The sequence below is a fragment of the Jaculus jaculus genome, chromosome 7 (assembly GCF_020740685.1).
Source record: "Jaculus jaculus isolate mJacJac1 chromosome 7, mJacJac1.mat.Y.cur, whole genome shotgun sequence".
Taxonomy (NCBI): domain Eukaryota; kingdom Metazoa; phylum Chordata; class Mammalia; order Rodentia; family Dipodidae; genus Jaculus; species Jaculus jaculus.
Window position 1 is genome coordinate 116,770,698 of NC_059108.1, and position 12,627 is coordinate 116,783,324.

The window sequence follows — 12,627 nt, forward strand, 5'->3', positions numbered from 1 at the left end:
TACTTAATGCAGTAGCCTGAAGTCAAGAGGACTGACATCTAAGGGGTGGTTAGAATAGTTGCTCTGGAGAAGATGAGTGATTCATTTCAGGCAATGAGTTTCTATTCTGTAGCCACCAACAAACTATACTGAAATAACAGAAAAGTACCTATGCACATATGTACATAAATCTGTTATTGACATGCATGTATCTCTCTGTGTGTGTATACATGTGAAATTATAGGTATGGACTCTTTGGTTTTTATAGTGTCCTGTGGTTGTTGATGTCTTGGAGCTGTTTCCTTCAGGCTATGAATCTTGTGGGATGAATGTGTCCCAGAAGAGGAGGGAATGCAGACAAAGGCAATGAGATGCGAGGGACGTTGCTCCTGGAAGCTGGATGATCCATTTGCCACCCTTAGTTTGTTAGTGATTGCTCCCCAAGAATAGATATAATTTGCAGAAATTGTGTAGAAAATTTAAAATCCCATTTTAAGCTATGTCTAAAGCTTTTGAATTCCAGACACACATTTCCTTTGAAAGGATAAACCTTTGTGTGACAAGACAGAAATGCCTATCAGCTTGCTTGGTTCACAGGTTTGTTCCTAAAACACCAGCCTTTCCTGTATTTTGAAATGTCACACCTAACTGGCTGTTCATGAGAGTCATTTATCCTTTTCACACTGTTAAGAAGGGCTTAAAGCTGAGCATGTTGACTCACACCTATAATCCCAGGAATTGGAACACTGAGGTAGGCAAAGATCACCCCCAGTTTGAGCCAACCAGGGATACAGAGTATATTTCAGGTTAGCTTGGGCTGGAGTGAGATCCTGCCTCCAAAAACTTAAAAGTGGTCTAAAACTGGGCATGGTGGCACATGCCTATAATCCTAGGACTTGAAAAGCTGAGGGAGGAGGAAGATTACTGTGTGGTTGATGACAGTCTGGACTACAGGTCAGCCTGGGTTAGAGTGAGACCTCCCATCAAAATAAAGAATGGTCTATGGGTTGGGGAGATGACTCAGTTGGTAAAGCGCTTTCCTTGCAGGCATGTGAACCTGAGTTTGAATCCCTACTGCCTATGCAAAAGCCAGGTATGGTGGTGGTGTGCTCCTGAAATCCCAGTGCTGAGGGAGTGGGACTTGCTAATTAGCTGGTTTAGCAGAATCAGTGAGATCTAGATTCACTGAGAAATCATGTATCAAAAAGTAAGGAAGAGAGTGATTAAGGAAGGTAGCTTATGTTGACCTCTGGCCTCTACACACATGTGCCTGTGCACTGCCCACACAGGTATAAACACATGCACATAACACACACACACACACACACACAAACATATGAATAGTCTATGAAGGTGCAGACTTCTTCCAGCCCATGTGTCCAGAATCCATTACTGCTAATGGGAGTTATGCATAAGCCTCTGGAAGTGAATAGACATTGTTATAATCCACACTAGAGCACCATAGTCATTTCTATATAGTTGTCTTGAGAGTTCAACATGATCTTTCTCTCCCCGCCAGCCCCAATGGTATCTAACATTGCTTTGCTGTTATCTTGTGATGGGTCTGAGCTTGTGACTTTAACAGGTGTAAGTATTTCTTTCCTTTGTTTCAGCTGAGAAGTTTTGAGACTGAAATATTCACAGCCAATAAGAGACCTCCATGTCAAACACAGTTGCTCCGTTCCCTGCAAAGATCTACTTCATAAACTTGGTGATAGCAAAAAGTGAGCTGCCTGGGTTTACTCATTGCTGACCATGCTTCCGTGCTGTGCATGCTGTCTTTATTTGTATGCTAATAAAGTTTTGGTTAATTAAAAAAAGAGACCTCCAATTAAATTCTCATCGTACTTATTCTGTAGTTCACATTAAGTACTGAAGGAATGAAGCAAGAAGATATTGTAGACATCAGGTAGTTGGCCATGGTGTTGGCCATGGCGTCTCAGGATGCCCAGAACTTCTTTCAGCCTTTATCGTCCTGGATTTTTTGGGTGTATGAAGCTCTCCAGCAAGCAGGAGACACGTTATCTGCTTCACTGGTTCATGTAAACAAGCAAGACTCAAAATTGAGGGAGAAGCCAGACCAGGACTCAGATGATATTCAGATCCAGGAAGCCTGCTTTGAACGTGCACAAGGTGATAAGTGCAGGAGACCAGAGCAAGCGAGTTCCCTGTTTCTGGAAAAGGAGGGTCATTTCTCCTGCTGTGACAGTGACTTGCAGGACTCTGTCCAAACTTCAAGACCCCGATTTAGACAACACCCCAAAGACTTGAGTTCTATAGGATCCCAGCCACCTCGTGAGACCTTGCATGGCCCAAAGCCCCATGTACTTTCTTCTATTGCTGAGGAAGAGCTTTGCTTTGAAGAGCAAAAACGTGACCTTCAGCATGGCTTTGACTCCCAGCTAGCTGGCATGTTAGAAAAGGTGAACGGAAAAAGGCAAGGTAAGATAGCCAGCGTCACTCTCTCTGGATTCCTCCAGAGACCTATTCTATTTACTCTGTTTTGATTTGTCTTTAGCTATCATATTGATTGTATTTCTCTTTGCATCTTATATGTTCCCTCATACTGCTTTCCATTAAGAGATGGAGTATACTCTATGACCATGCCACCCTGAATGCACCCAGTCTTGTCTGATCTTGGAAGCTCAGCAGGATGGAGCCTGGTTCATACTTACATGGGAGAAATACGATCTCTAAGGAATATTTTCATTATATCAAAGTTTGGAAGATCTTTATTTCTGGTCTTCATATTTCAAAACAATAGTTCTGAGCAAGTGAAATGCTTAAAACAGATCTGTGGATTCTGTTTGAGAAGAAGCCCCTTATGCACATGTCATGTTTTTTAAAAATATCTTTGAAAATGTTCTTTTTTTTCCCCCCTCTAGGTTAGGAATTTCTAGATGTTACTATATTATTCAGTGTGAAATCCTGTGCAAAAAGCCATACTTGTTGCAGAACTTTTAGTTGATAACACTCCAAGAACACTTCTCACAGGGTTTCACTGGGACATGATGTGAGATGACAGTAGATAAATCTTTGAAACAGGAATAGCTTTGATTTTCTCTTAGCCTTGCATGATAAGGACATATTTGATCAAAACAGTCTATAATGCTAGGTGCTGTCAGAACTGAGTACATGCTGGAATTTTAATGACAGCAACATGAATATGGTAAAAATGTAATTAATTCTGTAACAGCCATGGTCATTTGTCCTAGAATAAACCTCTCATAACTTGAAGTGAAATCAGCCCACATGGCTATGAGGCAGAGCAAGTGATATGCTGAGGAGAGAGCCTGGGATGTATATATGATATGTGCTATAATACATATATAGCTCACATAGATCAGCATGCTATTCATGTGCTTCCATTTCATTAATAAATTGATGACTTCTGAAAAGGAGCAGACCTTTCTGAGATAGCCCATTGTCTCTTTATCCATTTTCTGTCTCCTCTTAGCTTTACCTTTTGTTAGCAGTATTTGTTTTTTTTACAAATATATGCAAAAATAATTTTCTGTTTAATTCTTTTCTTTCTTTTACTTTGAAATTGAGAACTTTAATTTATGAACATGTCACAGCTTGGTTGTGTTTCTGCCATGTTTTCTTCTTTTATTTCCTCTCCCCCGCCCCTACTCTACTGAGGACCCTCCTCTTTCAAGGTGGCCCTTCCTTTGTTTTGTAGGCTCATTCCTCCTTATGAGAGGTGGGTACAGTTAGGGTGACTGAACCCCTGGAACTAAGAAAAAGGGAAGGAAGTCTGCACTTGCTGGAAATCAAAGATGATCTGACTTCTTATCTCTCACCTAGTTCCCTAGACCTGTTTTTCCGCAAACAACCAGGACCCTTCCTGGGAGGCAGACTTTCATAGGGCTTAAACATTGTGGTTGATCAAGTTCAGCCTCCAGAGCTTGATGTCAGCGCTAGTCTCTTCCTGAGACAGCCTCTAGTCCTGACCAACCAGTTGTCCCTCTGATTCTCCTGAGCTGTAAGACACCACTATGAGGTTATAAATACCTTTGCAAGGGTGGGGGCAGACTCTCTGACCACCTGGGAACTTCCAGCTTGGGTGAGTTTTTCCCTCAGCTGGGTTCTTTATCTCCTCCAGCTCCCCACATGGTGGGAGCAACTTGAACTTTCTTTTCTCTCTTTTCATTCCACAATTTTTCCAGGCCTTCCGAGTGGGATCTCTAACCATGTGGATGCCTTTCCTTAGCTCTGTACTTCCCTCAATAAATATAATAATTTAATAATTAGACTTCTCAGTCTCTTTTTTTAAAAAATTAAATTCTTTTATTAAAATGAGAAATGAGCCTACAGTTTGGGGTTCAAGGACTTTCCTGGATCCCCAGCACCTTACCCTGTCCTTTGTGTCAAAATGTTGATGGGCTCAGAACAGTGCAGGTCATGTGGAGGTATCAGTAGTCACTGTGGGGTCACGAATGCACCAGTCGGTTATATCTGGAGAATAGCGCCCCACAGCCAGCCTTCCCATGCTGTGGCTCTTACCTCCTTTCTGCCCCTCTTTGGCTGTGTTCTTTGAGCCTTAGTGGGCATGGTAGAAGTCTGCCTTAGTATGGAACTCTCACCAGCAGCCTCTTAGTTTCTGCTTTGATGAATTTTGCATATCCTCAGTGTCTACTGCCTTCTTCCTAGAGAAGGTTCTCTGGCCAGGCATGAGAGCAGCACTTATATTCATTCTGCCACTTCCCTGGGCCCGGGTAGATTTCAGAGCTGACTTGGCCAGTGGTAAGCACCAGACTTTTTCATGTCGTCCTGATGAGTCTTGGGTCTTATGCAAGTGTTTTATCCAGATATCTGAAGTCTTCAAAGATAAGGAAGTATAATATTGATTGTTATTCAAAGTGGCAATAAAATCCTAGCATGAATTGGTGAAAATCAGGCAGACTCATTTTCTGACCCCAATAAACCATAAACAATCACAATGTTGAGTCTTTAAAAATTATCAGTAGGGCTGGAGAGATAGCTTAGTGGTTAAGCACTTGCCTGTGAAACCTAAGGACCCCGGTTTGAGGCTTGATTCCCCAGGACCCATGTTAGCCAGATGCACAAAGAGGCGCACACATCTGGAGTTCATTTGCAGTGGTTGGAGGCCCTGGCACGCCCATTCTCTCTCTCTCTTTCTCTCTGTCACTCTCAAATAAATAAATAAAAAATAAAAAATATTTAAAAAATAAAATTATCAGTAGAGAGCATTCATTTGGGCCAGAAGCAGACTATATTAAAATTTGAATAAAAATTTATTTCTATTTTAGAAGATTCTTGCCAAAATTGAAATTAGTATGAATCTGGCTTAACATTGGTTTTGTTAGCTTTTGTAAGTGTGATATCTGATGGCAGCAAAGCAGTTGTGTTCACTGGTCCTTCTAGGAACTGCCCTTTCACTGGACCTAACCCAGAAGTCAAATAGTGTCATCGAGTCACTTCTGTATCCTTAATAGTGAGCCCCATGTCAGGGATGAGGTAGGGCATCAATGAATGATTGATGATGGAACAGCTCTATGGAGATGGAAGCACGCTGTGATGCAGGCAGCATTGTTAGACTCACTTTAGAATCAATACCAGTGAGGCTGAGAGAATTTCATAACATAGTCAAGACCTGCATTTGAAAAGAGTCAGAGTTTAGGCAGTCTGATTTTCGAGTTTACAAATACATGTACTTGCTCTTTATTTCCTATTTATAACTCACACATGAGAAACATCTTCAGTTTACCATGTTAGTTTTGACAAATATGTTTAACACAATTTGATCCCCAAGAATTCCCTCCATACATTTGTGTAGACGGTCTTTTTGTCTACCTTTGGGATGTGGCAAGAATGGATGTATTTTTCTGTCTCGGCTGTTTTTATTGTTTTGAAAATGTCATATAAATGGAATAATAAAGTATATAGTCCTTCAGGCCTGGATTCTTTCATTTATGATAATGCTTTTGAGAAACATTCATGTATGGGCTGGAAAGATGTCTAAGCAGTTAAGGCACATACCTATGAATCCCAGGTTTGATTCCCCAGAACCCACGTAAGCCAGATGCATAAGGTGGTGCATGCATCTGGAGTTCATTTACAGTGGCTAGAGGCCCTGACATGCCTATTTTTTCTCTCTCTCTCCCTATCTATCTGCCTTTCTCTCTCAAATAAATAAGTTTCTTTAAACGAAATATTCATGTTATTATATGTTTCTATAATTTGCTCTGTTTATTCTTGAATAGTATTCCATTGAATGGAAGCACCAGTTTGTTAATTAATTTGTCAGATGAAGCATATGTGATGTGTCTCTAGTTTTATTCCCTTTTTCTTTTTTGTATATTTTTATTTATTGACAGTTTTTAAATGCATAGGATGTATTTTGTTCACAATCCACTTCCATTACTTTCACACAATTCCCCCACTTTCACTGAACCTCTTCTTCCCAACTACTCACTCCTTTTTCTATTTTGACGTCTCTGTGTGTGTGTCCCATTGGACTGGATTTAATTACAGTTGCCTGGATGGGCACAGATGGGGGATTACTTTCCCAAGTATGTGGCTCCTACCAGTGGCTCTACCATCACAGAAAATGTCTCCCTCTCTCCTGGCTGCTATTGACTGTCTATAACTCCTCAGGGAGGGGTGGGAATCTTGTGTTCTCCTCCATGATCCATGACAGAATGTTGATGAGTCCCGTGTTGTGTGCTTCTTGTGCAAGTGACAGTAGCCACTGTGCGGCCATACTAGGCCCCGACGACAGCATCCCCAGCACTCTTCCTCATCCTCTGACTCTTACATTCCTTCTGTCCATTCTTCTGCCTTGTTCCTTGAACCTTGGATGGGGTGATATAGCTGTCTTGTTTGGCACTGAACTCTCCAGAGTCAGTTATTCTTGGCATTTTGATGAATTTTTAAGTCTCCCCAGTAATCACCACCATGTGCAAAGAGAAGCTTCTCTAACCAAAAGCAAGAATAGCACTAACCTTGGGGATAGGCATACATATTTAGAGGAACATTTAATGGGCACACACATACCCATTTAGCCAAACAACAGTAGTAGCTTCACTCCTAGGATTGCTGATCTTCCAACCCACAGGCTTTATTGATTTTTATTATTTATTCACTTATTTACTTATTTGTGTGTGTATACACACACACACACACACACACACGTGCATCAGGGTCTATTGCTACTGCAAATAAACATCCATCTGGCTCTATGTGGGTGGCCGGGACATTGGACCCAGGCCAGCAGGCTTTGCAAGCAAATGCCTTTGAGCGCTGAGCCATCTCCCTAGTCCCAGCCCTAGGCTTTTGACTAGGTTTTCAGTACCAGGCTTAAATTCCCTGTCATGGAGTAGGCCTCAAATCCAACCAGAAAGCAGTTGAAAGCAGGTTACCCTCATAACAGTCATGCCACTATGGTACCAGTGGGCACATCCTGCCTGGCTGAATGCTTATGTAGCTTGTGGAGTCCACTGCTGGATGAAATTGTTGATGACTTTTCTTTCCCAGCAGCCACATAGCACCTTCCAACACCATGGCAGCTAGTCAGCAGGGAGGAGGCTTCCAGCTCAACTCCAGCTTGATTTCTCAGTGTCCCTCAATGGAAACAAGTGGCATCTTTAGCAATACAGTCTCACCATCTAGTTCTGGCAACCAAGAGCCTTGGCAATAGCTTATATTGTTTTGGGGGCTTCCCTGACCAACTTCACTAGGAGGTACCCTACCATTAGCACTGGGATTTTCCTATAAGCTATAGCTTCTAGGAGCAGCATTATCCATCCATACAGGGTATTTCTGTTCAGTCTCTAAAATCAATGTCAATTATTTCTTTCTCTTGACTAATTACACTAGATAGGGTCTCTGTTACCATGGTAAATAAGAATAGTGAGAGGATAACCTTCTCTAGATCCTAAACAGTATAAAGCCATCAGCCTTCCCTTACCATTTAGTGGGAAGGTGAAGGTTGCCAGGGTAGGTGTTGATAACATTTATCTGTTAAAAAGATCCAGCCTATTCTAGTTTGCTGGACTTTTGTCAAACAAGAATGTTGAATTTGATCAATCACCAATTTTGTATCAATGACATGATCATGTATCTTTTCTTGTTTACTGTGCCATAATGAGTTACACTAATTAATTCTTGAATGTTGAACCAGTCTACTCATAGCTTGGATAAAATCCATTTGGTCATCATATTTTGTAATTTTTATGCAATGCGCAATTTGATTTGATAGTGTTTTGTTTTTTTTCTTTGTACCATCATCAAGTACGGAGATCTGTATGTGTGTGGGGGGTGTGCACGTGTGCCTGTCATCTACAAACCCAGAGCTTTGTACATGATAGGCAAATGCTCTACCTTTTTTTTGTTTTGTTTTGTTTTTTTGAGGTAGGGTCTCACTCTATTCCAGGCTGACCTGGAATTCACTCTGTGGTTGTCTCAGAGTGGCCTCAACCTCACAGCAGTCCTCCTACCTCTGCCTCCTGAGTGCTTAAGTTAAAGGTGGGTGCCGCCATGCCTGGCGCTACCATGTTTTTTCTTAAATGTTTTTTCGTTTATTTTTATTTATTTATTTGAGAGCAATAGACAGAGAGAAAAAGAGGCAGATATAGAGAGAGAATGGGCACACCAGGGCTTCTAGCCACTGTGAATGAACTCCAGGTGTGTGCACCCTCTTGTGCATCTGGCTGACGTGGGTCCTGGGAAATCGAGCCTTGAACCAGGATCCTTAGGCTTCACAGGCAAGCGCTTAACCGCTAAGCCATTTCTCCAGCCCTGTTTTTTAAAAAGTATATTTTTAGTTGGTTTTGTATGTATGTTAACTTGACTTCATGAAAGGAATTATGATGTGTTTTTTCTTCCCTATAGTTCAGACATGTTTGCATACATTATTATTTCTTAATTTTTGTTAGAATTTTTGAGCCTGACATTTTTGTGTTGGGAAGTTATAAAGTAGAAATTCATCATCTTCCTTCCTCCCTCCCTCCCTTCCTCTCTCCCTCCCATCCTTCTTTCCTTCCTTCAAGATAGGGTCTCAGTCTATCCCAGACTGACCTAGAACTTACAGTATAGTCTCAAGCTGACCTCAACTTACAATGATCCTCCTACCTCAGCCTCCTGAGTGCTGGGATTACAGGCGTTTGTCACCATGCCTGGTCAATTTCTTTAATAGATATGATTGTTTTAACTTTTCTTCCTTAGGTGATTTTGACACTTTGTATTTTCCACTCAGTTATACATTGAATTTATGAATATACTATTTCTTTACTTCCTAATGCTTTCATAATTCATAGTGATTTGCTTATACTTGGACTTTTAAAATCCTTTCATTTAGATCTGAGTAAATAATTACCTCTCAGCATGTCTATATTCTTTTTTTCCAAAGAAATACTTTTTGTTTTCATTAATTTTCTCTATTACTTTGTTCTTAATTTCATTGATTTTTAGTTGTGTATTGTTTTCTTCTTGTTTGATTATAATTTGCTTTTTCCTTTCTTTTCTTTTTTCTTTCTCTCTCTCTCTTTTTTTTTTCCTTGGAGGTAGAGTTTTACTCTAGTCCAGGCTGACCTGGAATTCACTATGTAGTCTCAGGCTGGCCTTGAACTCATGGTGATTCTCTTACCTCTGCCTCCCAAGTGCTGGGATTAAAGGCGTGCACCATCACGCCCGGCTTTGCTTTTTATTTCCTAATAAAATCTAAGATATGCTGGGCGTGTAGTGCATGCCTTAAATCCCTGCACTTGGAGGCAGAAGTAGGGGGAATCACTGTGAGTTCGAGTCTACCCTGAGACTGCATAGTGAATTCCAGGTCAGCCTGAGCTAGAGTGAGACCCTACCTAGAAAAACCTATGTGTGTGTGTGTGTGTATATATATATATATATATATATATATATATATATATATATATATATATATATATACATACATACATACATATATATATATACATACATACATACATACATACATATATATATATATATATATATATATATATATATATATGGTTTTTATATATGTGCCAGGGCCTTTAGCCACTGCAAATGAACTCCAGATGTGTGTGCCACTTGTACATTTGGCTAACATGGGTCCTGGGGAATAGAACCTGGGTCCTTTGGCTTTGCAGGCAAATGCTTTAACCACCAAGCCATGCCTCCAGCCCTAATGTTTTGTGTTTTAATTTTCATTGAAATAAAATATTGTATAATTTCTCCTTATTTTTTTACATTGTAACTTTTTACTAGTTTCACTTAGCAAAACACATGCAAAGGAAATCACAGTGCAAAGAAAGCTTTAAGTCAAAGCCTGACTTATTTTTATTGTGTTATATCTACAGATAAAACCATCAGAAACCTTATTTCTCTTATTTTGTTATTTCTAGATTGTTAATTTGATTGTATTTTTTCATAATTTCAATCTCTCTACTGAAATTTCCCATCAATGTATACATGCCTTTCCTTTTTAAAAATATTTTTATTTATTTATTTATTTACTTGACACAGAAAGAGGGAGACTGAGAGAGAGAATGGGCGCACCAGGGCCTCCAGCCACTGCAAATGAACTCCAGATGTGTGTGCCCCCTTGTGCATCTGGCTAACGTGGGTCCTGGGGACTTGAACCTGGTCCTTTGACTTTGCAGGCAAATGTCTTAACCACTAAGCCATCCCTCTAGCCCTGACTAGCTATTTTAAATTCCCTGATAATTCCGGCTATCATATTTGAGTCACATTTGAGCCTAGCTTTCTTGAGCACTTTGTATTTGGACAGGGCATTTTTCTTGCTCAGTTTCTTTTCTGCTTGTCTTATAAAAAAGACTAAAGACAGAATAGCATGTGTGGGGAAGCATGCAGTACTTTGGTCAGGAAATAGGGAAGCCTTCGTAAGACTGGGCTTTTAGTGTGAGGGGTTCAGCCAATTTAGTCAGAACTCCAGCTAGGTTTTGGTTTTGTTAACCTCAGTGCAATATAGGCTTTTATATCTTCTCTGGTTACCTTGAGGTAAGGAGTGCAGCCTTGTCTGCTAAGAGGGTTTGTCAAAATTGGCTCCATGTTCACACTTTGTGTCCTGTGTCTCTATGAAGGTCTTCGTGTTTGGCTTTGGTCCCTTCCCAGGGGAGCCTTGGCTCCTCATTGCTCAGTCTGCTCATGGGGAGTGGTTGGTTTGGAACATGAAACCTTGGAATGTCTGGGCTGCCTCAGTCTTAGGCAGGTGCTAGCTACATTCCTGTGTCTGGGGCTCGGGGTAGTCTCCAACTGTAGGGAATCTCTCTAATGGCCTTTCCCAGGCTTTTTTCCTTACCTAGCAGAAGCTTTTATTCTGTTGACCTGCCTTAAATACACCTTTCCCTGTGGTTTGGGACAACAGGATTTGATGTCCCTCCTGAGATGGGACATTGGCTTATAAAGAAGAATCTCAATAGCACTTTTGCTATTCTGTCCATCACAGCTTCTCGTCCCTCACCAGGAATGAACCGTGGAAGTGGGTTTCTCCACCCCTGCTCTGCCTCCAGTCTGGCTTGTGAGCACCTGATGAGTTCTGGGAAAAAGAGCTTCTAAATGGACTTACTGCACCCTTGACCCTGACAACCTACCTGAGAACATGAGCTTAAGTCTTATCAACTTGTACAGGTCCAGCATCTGCACATACTAGCAGGAACTTGTGTCTTTTTCCTGATGAAATAAATTGTCTTAATAAAAGGTGGGGTTGGAGAGATGGCATAGTGGTTATGGCACTTGCCAGGGAGGCCAAAGAACCCAGGTTTGACTCCCCAGTACCCATGTAAAGCTAAATGCACAGGGTGGCACATGTGTCTGGAGTTTTTTTTATAGTGGCTAGAGGCCCTGGCATGCCCTCTCTCTCTCATTCTATCCCCCCCTTAAATAAATAAAATATTTTTTTTAAAGAAAAAAAGTTTCCTTTTCTTAACTTTTAGATTTGTTGGTTGCTTTATTGCCTCGTCTGCTGAGTTTCAGTAAGGGTATCATTTTACAGATTATCTAGATTTTGTTGTTTAAAGAGGGGAGCAATGTTTCCAACTTTCTTCATATTAAATGGAAGTTGAAATTTATAGTTTTATTGCTGAGATTAAATGGCCATTCTTATTAAATTAGGAAATGATCTACTGAGAGATAAATGAATGGGATAGTGTCATTCCATTAAAGAGTCCTGTGATGCATAAGAAATGTACTATGTAGCTAAATCTGTAAACATGTTTGTTAAAAGTTGAACTTACACATGTGATGACTTTTGAGATCATCTTGCCAGAGGTGATTCTGATAAGGTTTTCCAGAGCAGATGGTATAGGGCTGTGCACTGTGAGGATGAGTCAGGATTTGATGGCTGGAAAGAAGGGAAACCAGGCATTCCACTGGAGAAAATTGCATGAATGCTGACAGGCTGGCGTTTCCACACAGATTATGGGGTTAGAGCTCAGGCAACGGTTAGGAAAGCCCTGGTTTTCTGTGTTAAGCCTTTATCCCATAAGCAGCCGAGAATTATAATGAGATCCCAAGGGTTAACACCCGAAAGCTGTTTTAGACTAACCCTAGCATCAGTTTTGAGACTCAGTTGAGGGGAGTAATGTAGACTAAGGAGCTACCACAGTAGTTGGTAGGAAGGAACCCGTATAAGACAGCATGGACGCATGAAGACCAACGGTT

General features: G+C 40.9%; 1 protein-coding gene across 3 annotated transcripts in view; it reads left to right on the top strand.

Moving 5' to 3' along the window:
• Syt16 (synaptotagmin 16) overlaps positions 1-12,627 on the top strand; it is a 327,748-nt gene that overhangs the window by 212,164 nt on the left and 102,957 nt on the right. For 2 of the 3 annotated variants that reach the window (XM_045155280.1, XM_004649246.2), the window contains exon 2: positions 1,593-2,421. The exons of the other annotated variant lie outside the window; for it this stretch is intronic. In XM_045155280.1, the coding sequence (XP_045011215.1) occupies positions 1,899-2,421 (523 nt within the window). In that variant the 5' untranslated portion in view covers positions 1,593-1,898. The remainder of the gene's footprint in view (positions 1-1,592; positions 2,422-12,627) is intronic. 3 annotated transcript variants of the gene reach the window in all.